The 14,063-nt window shown below is 37.2% G+C and overlaps 1 protein-coding gene across 3 annotated transcripts in view; it reads right to left on the bottom strand.

The window, feature by feature from the left end:
* Positions 1-1,411: 1,411 nt before the first annotated feature.
* The window catches only part of LOC115220872 (zinc transporter ZIP6-like), a 54,133-nt gene continuing 41,481 nt past the window's right edge, over positions 1,412-14,063 (bottom strand). For all 3 annotated transcript variants that reach the window (XM_029791055.2, XM_029791053.2, XM_029791056.2), the window contains exons 10-16: positions 12,370-12,419; positions 11,547-11,585; positions 10,179-10,272; positions 7,779-7,931; positions 5,545-5,732; positions 3,275-3,407; positions 1,412-2,347 (exon numbers count right to left, since the gene is read on the bottom strand). In XM_029791055.2, the coding sequence (XP_029646915.1) occupies positions 3,279-3,407; positions 5,545-5,732; positions 7,779-7,931; positions 10,179-10,272; positions 11,547-11,585; positions 12,370-12,419 (653 nt within the window). In that variant the 3' untranslated portion in view covers positions 1,412-2,347; positions 3,275-3,278. The remainder of the gene's footprint in view (positions 2,348-3,274; positions 3,408-5,544; positions 5,733-7,778; positions 7,932-10,178; positions 10,273-11,546; positions 11,586-12,369; positions 12,420-14,063) is intronic.

Genomic DNA, 14,063 nt, shown 5'->3' with positions numbered 1-14,063 from the left:
TTTAAATCTCTTAATTGTAATCTTAAAGACTAATAAACGGATGACATACACACCTCTGCCAGCATGGAAGACCTTTATTGTATCTGTATATAAAGGTTAGTTATTTTATTTGTTTATTATATATGGCAGTTGGTGAGCAATAACACTGAACACATTTAAGTTGTATTTAATAACAGTTTGGCCAAGGCCCCCATAACTTAGGCTTTTGTTGGCGCAGAAAGCGTTCACGTACCTTGTATAAAATCTTCTATTCGCTAAGCATTGTTCAAATTGAGGTTATGGCCTAAGACACGCAGGATCCTGTGCAGCTAGACTGAATGTGGACCGTGTGGTTGCGTAACCGAATCACTTAACTACGGAACCATCCCTTCACATATAGATTATATTTCATATTTGAAACTAGTCTTTTCCATTAACCATACAAATATATTTTAAACACATCACGCTCCCTACCGGGCACTTTATACAAGGGAGATAATCGTTCTTCATAATACATTGTGCGATTAGAAGATTGAATTTCAAATTTAAGACCTATAGAATAAACACACTTCATTTTTTGCTTGCTTATTCCGAAGTTTTGGGAATTTCTAGTCGGTGATAAATCTGTATAGTACTCTCTTTACTCTTTTACTCTTTTACTTGTTTCAGTCATTTGACTGCGGCCATGCTGGAGCACCGCCTTTAGTCGAGCAAATCGACCCCGGGACTTATTCTTTGTAAGCCCAGTACTTATTCTATTGGTCTCTTTTGCCGAACCGCTAAGTGACGGGGACGTAAACACACTAGCATCGGTTGTCAAGCAATGCTAGAGGGACAAACACAGACACACAAACATATACATACACATACATATATATATATATATACATATATACGACAGGCTTCTTTCAGTTTCCGTCTACCAAATCCACTCACAAGGCATTGGTCGGCCCGGGGCTATAGCAGAAGACACTTGCCCAAGATGCCACGCAGTGGGACTGAACCCAGAACCATGTGGTTGGTTAGCAAGCTACTTACCACACAGCCACTCCTGCGCCTATACTATTCAATTCTTTTTAGAAATCTTCAGCATTAGACAGCCTGTGATATATTAATTAAACATTTATATAATTTAACAACCTCACAAAAAATACATTCAACCATATTACTGAAAAGTTTTATTGTTGAAAGAAAAAATAACATTTGGAATAGACATTTTCTAACATTATATTTCTGCAATATATAAACAAACTAAAAACTGTTCGTCGTAAGTTTAAAATATTTTTATTACAATTATAACTTTAAAATATATGTTTAAAAAATGTTGCTATATTCAGATAACTGTAAATTTATAAACATTTTGACAAGCAAAGCATATAATATACAAAATATTTATAAAAATATTAAGAATGTCAAAAAAGTATAACATACATCATATTTACAGTTCATTTTATTAAAGGTTTGATTTTCAATTTACAGAAAATATATTTTCTTGAAACTAATAGATGAACAGTGAATGTTTTATAAACAATAAGATATTTATAATTATAGGTGTCTTGGGAATAGCAAAAAATACATCCCAAAAATTACGTAACCAAAACGTTTGGGTTTACAGTATACAAACACTATACAGAAAAGTATAGAAGAAGAAAAAGAACAACAACAACAACAACAACAACAACACAACACCAATAACAACATTGATAATGACGATGGTGGTGGTGGTGGTGGTGATTTCTTTTAAGGACCCTCATGCTTGCAATAAAAATGTCATACATATGAATTAGAAAAAGTATGAGAATTGGACAAATAAAGTTATATTAGACGGTGGTGGGGTAAATGTGTGTGTGTGTGTATAATTAGACCGCCCACGCATGTGCATGAGTTTTGCGTAGTATGTGTATGAGAGAGAGGAAAAGGGAGATAAAGAGAAGGAAGGAGAGATCCAACGATGCTGCCCAGCCTCGCATCCAGGAGTTTGTGTACGTCTGAGAGCGCATGCGCGCGCACACAGAAAACGAAATCAACCGACTGATTGGCACAATACAAATACATTCTGTAAGTGGAACAGTAAAAATATGCAAGACTTTTCTCAAGTTTAAAATGTGACATTGTGTTTGTTATCTACATTCCAAGGATGGAGTGTTGTGTCTTTGTTAGAAACCAGCTTCTTCATCAAAAGAATTTAAGTGATTAAAAACTGAACACACACACACACACACACACACACACACACACAACATACATACGCACATGCATGTATACGTACATACATATGCATATGGGTGACAGATAGCCGAATGTTGCGTCGTTGAATCATATCCACTCCTCTTCCTGTCCAAATTGTTCGCTGGCCCAGTCCGTTCGGCTGTAAGTAGATATTACACAGTAAATACTTCAATCTGTTGATACCGATGATGATCAGCGTCGACAATAAATTATATTCGATATGAAAAAACAGAAATGAGAAGTTCGTTAGAGATAAAACGTGAATTTTAACATCTCTTGATTTTCGCTTTGTTCGAATGCTTGCTTTAATGTATTCATGCTGTCATGAGAAGGAGCAAAACTCGAAATGTTAAGTGTTGCACGCAGTGTGACAAAAAAAAACCCTTTTCGATCTAACCAATGGCTACTGGGAGCTTCGTTCTGTTGTGGAATCAGTCAGGTACCTCGTCACCTTGTTTTCATAAACCACATGCATACAAATAATGAAAGAAATTCACTGAGATATTTTTTTCCTTTTTATATGTTTTAACGAAGAACAAATACGCTTCAAAACTTTGCATTATCCAGCGAAATCGATCTGTAGTTAAGTCGACATCAGATCAGTTCCATCCATTTATTAAACGTCATTGCCTTCCATTATATTGGTTTCAAGTTTTGACTCAAGGCCAGCAATTTCGAGCGAGAGGCGAAGTCGATTACATTGACCCCGGTACGCAACTGGTACTTATTTTATCGACCCCGAAAGAATGAAAAACAAAGTCGATCTCAGTGGAATTTGAACTCAGAACATAAAGACGGGTGTGTGAATGATTCTGCCAGCTCGCCGCCTTAAGTTCCATTATTTATTAATAAAAGTTGTGTTTTAGTAGAATCGCCAGTGCGTCGGACAAAATGTCTTACAATCTTTCATTATAGGCTTTTAAGTTCTGAGTTTAAACTCCACAGAGGACAACGTCGTCCTTCGGCCTTTCGAAATTGATATTGGCATTCCTTGTTCTACAAAGTTCTACAAAGGATGTCAACAATGATATAAACTAAAATAAATGAAATATAGTTGAAAACCTACCGTTTTAGTGGCCGACGATTTTCTCTTCATAAAAGCCAAGTAAGGTTATTATTATGACACCAAAAATTAAACCAGCGTTGCTGAAAAGACTAATCAAGCTTCTCACCGTTTTATGCTTTTTCATTATTGGGAACTAAAAAAAAATATTTTGAAAAGCAGAAATATAAACATTACAAAATATTTGGGAAGTTACAGTAAAATGAAAACTACAATTCATTTATTTATTAATTGTGGGGGTGGGGGAGAAAGATAATGTTTTTTTTTATGCTGAATTATGCTAAAAACGATTTTATATTAAATTGAAGGATTAATAGTTTTTGTAAATACAAATTTATTGTTCTTTAACAAGAATACCATTGCTAGTGACTTCGAAGTCTTGGCCAGTTTGACCATGTCTGTTATGATTTAATTGTAAATTTATTATTCTTTCTCAGTCTTTCAAACTCTTTTGAATTTTAGCAGAAGACCAGAAATTTTGAGTGGTAACGAATGTCGATTAGATTGACCCAAGTTCCCAACTGGTACTTATTTTATCGACCCCGAAAGGATTAAAGGCGAAGTGAACCCCGGTGACATTTTAACTCAAAGAACCGGAAGAAATATCGCTATGTATTTTGTCCGGCGTGGTACCAATTCTGGCAGTCACATTTGTCGGTAATTGTATAATTCTAAGAAACTGAGCTGATGCATGCTTCCGGTAGAAATGTCCACAAGCAGCAAAATCCCTAACTGTCTCATCTAGATGTAAATAAGCGCCATGCTTATGTACAGCCTAAAGTGATGAGAAATTTCGTTAGCTTGCAGCCTGGTTGAAGTCTTTCTGTAAATATAGCTCAAAGAAGGATGTATTTCTTCATTGCACCGGAATGGAATATGTCCTAGATGAAGGATTCTCGAATTTTTTAATCTTCGAATCATCGCAGGCTTAGCTTTCGTTCATTCTTCTGCTACACACTCATCGAATGTTAATATCGCAGTTTTGTGGAGATAAGTTAAAAGAAGCTCTACGTGATGTGTGCATCCATAAAGTCAATTTATTGTCAATGATAATTTGTTATACTATGCATAAAATTATGAATACTACTCGAGAAGTAATTAGATAACCTATCTTAATGAAATGTGAAAATCCTGTGTGAAAAGTTAAGGGGAGCTCACTTTTACCGCAACGATATAAAGTATTCCAATAAAGTTATCTCCCTTTGTTTTGTAACTCCTAAATATATTTATCCATTTGAAATGTAAATAGTATTATAGCGATTAATGTGGGGAGGGGTTGTTATTTAATTATAAACTTAGTAAAAATTCGCTTTTGAATTCCATTAGATTCCGAGAAAGTCAATTAAACGTCTGGTAAATGCTTCCTTTTTCGATTTTCGAATTAAAAAAAAAAAAAGGGAAAATAAGAATATCGAAACCAGCCTGTAAATTTTAAACATTTAAACTTAAATTGTTTCGACCTCTGAAATTTGCAGACTTCCTATAATTTCAGAATTCCTTCCGTTGACCCCTAGACAATTTTCGAACCCCTCTTTATATCTCCTGATACTCCAGTATTTTTTTTTTTTTATTTTATCTTGCTTAATTTTATTTCACTTTCTTCCCCCGCTCCGCCCTCTTACCTTCCCAACCTCTCCTACTGACGGTCTTACCTTGTCCTCACACTAAGCTGTAGACCCTTTTTGCTTAGGCTCACCCCTATTTTCTTCTGATATTCTCAACTGAGATTCGTCTATTTTTACCCAATCCTTCTTCCCCCTGTACTTGTATTCTGCTTGAATTCTCTTCTTTTTCATGCTTTCCTCCATCAACCGACAGATGGTCAAACTACGTATGACCCTTAATGTGACAGTCCCATGAAAGGGAAGAATGCTACTGCTATTTAGCCCTAGGAAGCACCGCTTCCTGTCGGCCTTGACACATTTCCTGTGTCCTTATGTTTACAAAGGTGAAGATACGCACCTCCACGCAGCAAAGCCAGCATCCAGAGACATAAGGACACAGGAAATGTGTCAAGACCGACAGGAAGCCGTGCTTCCTAGGGCTAAATAGCAGTAGTATTTTTTCCTTTCATGGGACTGTCACATTAAGTTGACAACATACCATCATTCTATCGTGCTGCTACTGCATAAATCTCTGTGAGAGATTTAGAAATGTGTCATTTCCACGTATGACCCGATTCTCTCTTCGCAGTCAGACAGGACCTGCAAAAGAATATGAACAAAGAGTTCCTTCCTCTTTGAGAATATTTCCAGCTTTTTCTTAAAACTTACCAAATCGACAAATGCTATATACAGGAACATCCCTGCAGCCACAGCATATATCCACCGACGAACGATAAATTCAGTAGAGATGCCCAATCCGATGAAGAGGCCCACAAAAGCGGTCAACGACGACGCGAAGTTGAAGAGGAGGGCAAGTTTGAAACTGATTCCATTCGCCAAGAGGACAGCAAAATCCCCTGAAAAAATAGAGAGAAATATAATGGTGTAGCGTGCACTTTGGTGTGTGTGGTGTGTGTGTGTGTTTCTACACACATGAGGATGTACGTGATACTGTAAATATGAGTGAGTGTATCTAGGCGTCTGTATACTATGTATGTGTATGTGTGTATGTATGTATATGTGTATGTGTGTGTATGTATGTGTGAGTGTGAATGTATGAATGTCTGTGAATGTATCTGTATGTAAGTGTGTGAGCGAAAGTGTGTATGTATGTATCTATGCACGTGTGTGTATGTGTGCGTGTATGTATGTGTGCGCGTGCGTATGTGGGTATGTGTGCGTATGTGTATATGTACATATGCATGCGTGTATGTACGTGTGTATGCGTGCGTGCATGCATCCGGGCGTACGTATGCAAGTGTATGTGTATATGTGTGTGCGTGTGTATGTATGCATATGTGAGTAACTCTGGAACCAGAGCTAATTTCAATAAATCGAACATGGCGCCGCCACCTCCTGCGTGGAGGGGGGGGGAGTATTTATCGAATAATTAAATGTTATGTGTGTGACAAGTGATAGGTAGTGGGCAGCGATTTCTTCACTGCTTCAGGGAGTGATGACCCTTCCTGACACGAGTCCCGGGCTCAGCTGGCAATATAAAGGCAACCGTCAAAGAAAACCGGAGTGGAACCCCATAGGCGGTTTAGTGTTCGACTCGACATTCTTCTGGAAGCTCCTGCGACCAAACTGGTGCCAAACGTAATGCTCTACACTCCTTTGGACTACGTCAGCAGCAAGGTCGAGAGAGGAACCCTGACTATTGGGCTACCCAGGATTTTCTTACACCTAGCCCAGGCCTGCGCAAAACTGGAGAGGAAACTTCAGTGCTGATTCGCAACTCCATTGTCTCCCGAGACAAAAGGATGCCAACAACAACATGACAAGTTTTTCACATACGCCAAAGAGCTATACTTTTTCAATTGACCCCTATACTTAACCTAGTACTTTATTCTATCGACCCCGGAAGATGAAAGGCGAAGTTGGTGTTGGTGGAATTTGAACACTGAATGTAAAGAGTTCAAACAAATCATTTTTTCCGATGCTGCAACGATTCTATCACTTCGTTGCTTTTGGTTTCTTATTTGGCCACAAAACCAGTAATTTTCCGAGGCGGTTTGCTTCTCGATAGGTGATACCAACCGGGACTTGAATGTTGCTTTATTTTATCGACCTCGAAGTAATGAAGGGCAAAGTTGACCGTTCGAAACCAAAAGATAAAGTGTTAGAAATGCAACAAAATAGTTTTTCTTACGTTCTAACGATTCTGCTATTTCGCCAACTTTCCCGTGAAGAAATAACGCGTGGCATTTTGTCCGAAGCCTTACTGCGACTAATAATCTTTTCTACTATAGGTACAAGACCTAAAATTTTGGGGAAGGGATTGCATCGACCCCAGTGCGTAGCTGGTACTTATTTAATCGACCCCGAAAGGATGAAAGGCAAAGTCGACCTCGACGGAATTTGAACTCAGAACACAGTGATGGGCAAAATACCGTTAAGTATTTCGTCCCGCGTGCTAACGATTCTGCCAGCTCGCCGATTTAAACGAACAATAATTATTTAAAATTTTTGCCACAAGGCCGGCTTGGGATGATTCGATTACATTGACCCAAATGTTCAACTGGTACTTATTTTATCCGACTCCGAATGAATGGAAGGTAAAGTCGATTTCGGTGGGATTTGAACTCAGAACGCAGCGATGGACGAAATACCTATTTCTTTACTACCCACAAGGGGCTAAACACAGAGAGGACAAACAAGGACAGACAAATGGATTAAGTCGATTATATCGACCCCAGTGAGTAACTGGTACTTAATTTATCGACCCCGAGAGGATGAAAGGCAAAATCGACCTCGGCGGAATTTGAACTCAGAACGTAGCGGCAGACGAAATACCGCTAAGCCTTTCGCCCAACATAGCAACCGATTCTGCCAGCCCGTAAATAAGACTAGTTTTAGAGGGTTAGGTTAAAGAGCGTGCAAGGGAGACAACTTTCACCTACCTAATTCGTGCGGCAGTTCATGGCACAGAACAGCAATGCTTGTCATGAGACCAAACGACGCGGATGTTGAAAACGCTGCTCCTATGGTGAGGCCATCAGCAAAATTGTGCAAAGCATCGCCGAGTATAATTATGAGAGAAAGCGAAGAACATTCTGGAAAAAAGAAAAACATATGACAATATTCAGAGTTATTGAATTCTTAAATGTAAATAGTTTTCGCTAATCTTTGCATAAGTTGCCGACGATTGTAGGATTCCCAGGCGAGGAGTTTCCCTTGCTGGGTTAGAATGGGTAAGGTATCATTACTACTACTACTACTACTACTACTACTACTACTACTACGTCATCATCATCATCATCATCATCAACTGTATCGGTTTGGTCTTCAGAAATCAGTGATGCCCATGGCCATTGGTTATTGTTTCCCTTGAACGGTTACAAGTTCACGGCTTAAAACAGACGGGAAAGGAGGAGGGAATTCCGAAAGGCCGACGACGTTCTCTGGGCGCAATAGTTAGGGGTTAGATTGGGGGTAGGAAGAGGAGGGTCATGGTGACGGTGGGAGGTGAGATGATGGAGTCGGATACAAGAAGACAAGGAGCTCGATTTAGACAAAATTTTGTCAGATTTAAAATCTTTAGAACAACTTTTCAAAGCTACTTTAAAATAATTAAATAATTAAATAAATATTGAATTATTAATTAAATATTTCATTTTAGAGAAATCACAGTTTTTGAAAAACAATACTGGTTTTTTTTTTAACATTTACATATGATCAATAAAATTTCAAGATGGAGGAAGGAATAAAAAGGATTAACTCGATGCCAGTGTACGACTAGTTGGGTATTTTACCGACTGTCATCTTGAAAGGACGAAAGGCATTGCTCACTATGGCGGGATTTGATTTTTCTCGAGAAATAATAGGAGGGTTAGTTAAGGGAAAGGGTGGCTTAAAAGAAAATTATTTAAATAATAAGTTTGAAAAAAAAACACAAACTATTGCTTCGCTAAAAGGGTCCGGGGTCATTCTTTCAGTATTTAAAATGATAATACGATTAGAAATTCTATAATCTGACTAAAATCCACACTTTAATCTTAATTGAGGAGTTTTTCAAAAGAATGAGAATTCTTAGAACAGTTAAAATCTCGGTGGAATCGATCGCTTCATGAAAGAAATGAAAAAGAAAAAAGAAAAGAAAACGTTTATTGTGAACCAATAACAATTTTTGTGTTTTAACAGCAAAAAATAAAGTATTTCCTGGATATTTTAGGAGTGTTTTTATTTTTTGATAATTTAGTCAGAGAAGAAGAAAGAAGAATGTGGAAACCAGTGAATGTTTTGCTTCCGAAGCCTGTCCTAGTTTATAATGCAATGCATTCAAACCATGACCCTTGATTTTTTGCTTCAGGAATAGCCTAGCCGTCTTCATAAACCAATATGTACGGTTTTAAGATGCACATATTGTCTGATGAATATTTGGTTGCTATTTCTAGCAGCCCAGTGACCGTAAAAGAGAAGTTGACTCTCGAGATTACGAAGACTGGTGGGACTCACATAACTGGTGTCCATCCTTGGATGCAACTCCAGCCAAGTGAAAGAAATTCTGGTCAAATAATGCTTAATTGTTATAAACATAAGATTAGAATCATTTCCGCCAACCCTGGATCAGCCTGGATCAATTATGTCAGTCGTTTTCAACTACTTTCACTTATGGACCCCTATGATCCCTATTTTATTTGGGTGGACCACCATAGCCATTCAATGTTTAAAAAATCCAATTATATTCTTATAATTAAACATTATTATTAATTGTATTAAAAATTAAGATATTTTGTGTATTTTAGAACTATGACCAGTTTATCTTATATTGACCCCTAACGGCCATACGAACCCCATTTGAGGAGCCCTGAATTAGATTTATGATCAAATTCTTTAATGCCATGACAATCTTGCATTTTTTCGAGCATAGGTTTAGCTAAGACTACATTATCCAAAGTATCCTTCCTTTAAAAAAATGCAGTATGACGTTATTTGGGTGAAGATTTGGCTGCTGTTTTATATTGGGTTGGTGCATAATTATTGCGGCTTTTTTTCAACAAATTTTATCCAACAAAATCAGTAACAACATGTAACAAAAACATCTTTAAATGATTATTCCGGAGCATATTCACCATCTACTTCAATTACTGTTTCCCATTTGCTTGGCAGACGGTCAGACTGTCATTTAAAGATGTTTTTGTTAAATATTGTAATTGTTTTTGTTGAACAAAATTTGTTGAAAAAAAAAAAAAGCCGCAATAATTATGCACCAACCCAAAAGTAATTTGAGCGACTTTGTAGAGAGTCTCAGGTCGTGAGTGGGTGATAATGATAATGAAAATGAAAAACGGAATACATACTGTTTGGTCTCTCTTGAATATTCGGTTCGGCCATACTTTTCGGATTTTCCAAAGAGTTGTTCTTCTCACTTGGGATTTTGTAGACTTCAGAAAACTAAGTTTAAAATAACGACATTTCGTTAAAAAAATATTTTCAGTTAATTATTCAAATCTGTTTCAACTTTTGCGCACAAGGCCATTAGTTCTGAGGGGAGGTGGAAGTCGATTGCATCGATCCCAGTATGCAACTGGTACTTCATTTATCAACCCTCGAAATGATGAAAGGTATTTGAACTCAGAACGTTAAGACGGACAAAATGCCGCTAAGTATTTTGTCCGGCGTGTCACCGATTCTGCCACGTCGCCGCCTTCACTTCATTAATCATGTCAAGACTTTCTATAAATTGTTTTCCGAAGTAGAATCAAATGTTTTGCTAATAAACTATAAACTTCAGCGATGTCTAATGTTCCTATTATCTTTTTTTTCTTTTTCTTGTTTCAGTCATTACACTGCGACCAAGCTGGGGCACCACCTGGAGGAATTTATATTGAGTAACTAAATTAAGTACACCAGTACTTACTTTAGTTATCCAATAGTTCCCCTTTGTACTTCACTGGATCCGCTGACAGGGTTAGCGATTGGATGATACTCTGATTCTCATGAATTATAATATCCACAAAGACTTCTCTAGAAAAGAAACCCTTAATCCGCTAAGTCAGCAAAACAAGCCAACTTGCCATTTCCACTCCCAGCATCCGAAAAACTGGCCCTCCGTCGGTTACGACGACGAGTGTTCCAACTGATCTGATCAACGGAACAGCCTGCTCGTGAAATTAACATGCAAGTGGCTGAGTGCTCCACAGACACGCACACCCCTAATGTAGATCTCAGGAAGATCCAGGAGTGTGACACAGAATGGGACAAGGTTGCCCCCCATTGAATTACAGGTACAACTCATTTTTGTCAGCTGAGTGAAATGGAACAATAAAGTGAAATAAAATGTCTTGCTCAAGGACACAACGCGTAACCAGGAATCGAACTCACTACGATTGTGATCCGACTACTATAAGTTACATGCCTTCACCTGTATTTGAATAGGATAAAGAATCTGATCGTATCAACTACATCTTTTGTGACAGTAAATCTTTTTCTTTTCTCACAAACGACATCTACATTTTTCATGAAGCTGTTCTTGTTTTCCTACGTAACACAATTGTGCCCTTTGCCCTCCAGGGGCTCTAGGAGACTCTCATCTGCTGGATCGAAAGCTCCCTACCAAACTGTTTTATGCTATGATGAAGTTCTCTCTAATAATCTAATAATCAAGTTCTGTTCGAGAAAATGAATTAAAATTACAAGCGATGCAACTCTAAACCGCGCGTTCTTACCTTCGAATCTTTCTGTAGGTCATGTGAGTGTCCATTTTCCTGAAATTTGAACAAGCGAAATCGTTAGAAGTTTGAACATGTTCTCATTGAATATTGCAAAAACGATTTTGAATTTGATTTGCAAGAATTTTGATCTGAAACTCCCTGTCTTAAAACCAATATTGTTATATTTGGGAAAAGCCATAACACAGAGGTTCTCAACCATTTTTTACCTATGGAGAACCCCTTTGCTTACTATTTTATTCTGGTGAATCCTCGTAGTCATTCAATGTCTAAAAATTAGTTTTATAGAAACTTCTTTCAAAATTCCTATTTTGTCTTTCACTCGTTCACTTTTGTAGATTTGCAATGGAACTTTCTGAAGGAACATGTTTCAGCGATTGGAAACACGTTGAGAAAGAAGCCTTGTTGTTACTTGCAACAAATACATCTAAATCTTTTTTTTTTTTCACATACCCTTAACATATTGATTGAGGAGCCCCAATTTATTATTTGGCTCGCATGGACCCACAGGGGTTAAATGAATCCCGGTTGAGAACCACTAGTCATAAATAATGAGGTCTACAGCTACACTCACCGGTCTGGCTATTGTCCAGTTACCTTTCTTTTTCAAAACAGGCTCCCAAAACATTTTTCGTTACAACAATCTTTAGCTATAGATTGGTGTGATGAGGAATATTTCCGCAGCTTGTTTTCAGAAAGAAAGAGAAGTGGACAATCAATAGACAAACAACCGATGAGTATGTTTATAGACTGTATTAGTCGTAGACTATTTCTATTATGTAAGCAATGTTTACAAAGAAATTTTCAAATATTTACTCGCCTTCGTTACAACCGTGAAGCCAACTTCAAGCAGGTAGAAACCATAGGCACCTAGAAAATAAAATTCAAAGATTTAGTGACAATTATGGGCAACGACATTTTGAAGAACCTTTGCATCCTTTGCAGTGAAGTAAACAAACTATTTCTTTAATTACTTTGGCAATATTTCAGTTAAACACTTTCAGCTTCTTTATTAATGATGTTGTTAGTGCAAAAATGCTTCTTAATCGCAAATTAGTGCGGTCTCTAATCAAAGATGTTCCAAATATGACCAAACTGTTTTGATACATAGCCTATATATTATTCAGTATGTATATTTTTTAAACCTTTACTTTGTGAGTCGATGGATATTTAAAAGTTAATTCTAGTGATTCGTACGACTACACACAGGGTTCTTCGTTGACATTTGTAACTTCAAGCAACTTGGCATTACTAAATGGTCATGGATTCCAATATTATTTGCCTTAGGTGGTTGGGAGGAGGAGATAACGTTGATGCGCTAAAAGCGTTAAGCTTTGAGATTATCTTATGTATGGTAGGGATGGAGTGAATTAATCTCTTTGTTCGGATGTTTAGCACATCTTACACGTAGTGTCTTGACTTTTCTGGTTTAAAAATAAACTTAAGTCAAAAATATAAACTTCAGAATGAAAGCCTTCAGGAGAATTCATTAAAATTTTAGTTAGGAATGAAGCATAAACGAATTCGGTAAAGTAATCTTTGATCAAGAACAGTGTTTAATCATAAATGAGACAGGAAGCTTTAAAAAACCTGTTTCTATAAAAAGGAGAAATAACGGTACTTTTCTTTAACAACCGCCTCTGAAGCCTGTTCGATTTTCACTGAAACTGAATTACATTGCAATCGTGAAGTATATTTCCTACCTAAATATGGCAGACCCATCGGGGACCATGCTGTTTATAGCCCCAGGAGGACATCTCCTCCAATTGGCTAACGACATACTGTCTGTATCCGATTAATATTTGCGAAGAGAAATCATCGTCCCCATCTCTAGCCTTACGTGATACCTACGGATTGGACAACAGTTATCTCCCTTAACGACTGATACGGATAGAACACTGAACAACATGGGTTGCATTGACAACTCCGTAACGTAGTTTTGTTTGTGCTGTTGGGGTTTTTGTTAAACTTTTCTGTTGTCATTTCTGAGTTTTGAGCAAATGAACAACTTTAATTAATCGACAATCAAACAATACATATTCTACACATAATATTTTACAAACTAAAAATGCAGAAATTTATTGTCAAAATTTATCCAACACACACACACACACACACACAGTGTGTGTGTGTGGCTAGTCTAAAAATAGCTCTTATTCAATTTGCGATTGGGTTTTGGGAGGTTTTTTGCAAAAATTTTAGGCTATGAATATTTTAGAACTTCACGGCATTAACGGATTCAACTCCTGAGGGAATACTACGAGATACTTTTATCGATTCCAACGTAATAGACATTAAGTTTAAGACAAACAATTTTAAATCAGAGTTGATATGTTTTTTTACACTAATATTCGCTCGACACTTTTTCAATCGAACATTGATTAAATATGTTATCTCAATCAATATTATTAATAATGAGTTAATTGTATATCGTACTCCGGTTAAGATTGTAATTATGATATTTTGCCTACAACATCGGAGAGAAATATTGCACGAAAAAAGGGGCCGATTTTT

The sequence above is a fragment of the Octopus sinensis genome, linkage group LG17, assembly GCF_006345805.1.
Source record: "Octopus sinensis linkage group LG17, ASM634580v1, whole genome shotgun sequence".
Lineage (NCBI taxonomy): Eukaryota > Metazoa > Mollusca > Cephalopoda > Octopoda > Octopodidae > Octopus > Octopus sinensis.
Note: the sequence above shows the minus strand (reverse complement) of the source record. Positions and strands in the feature narration are given on the sequence as shown.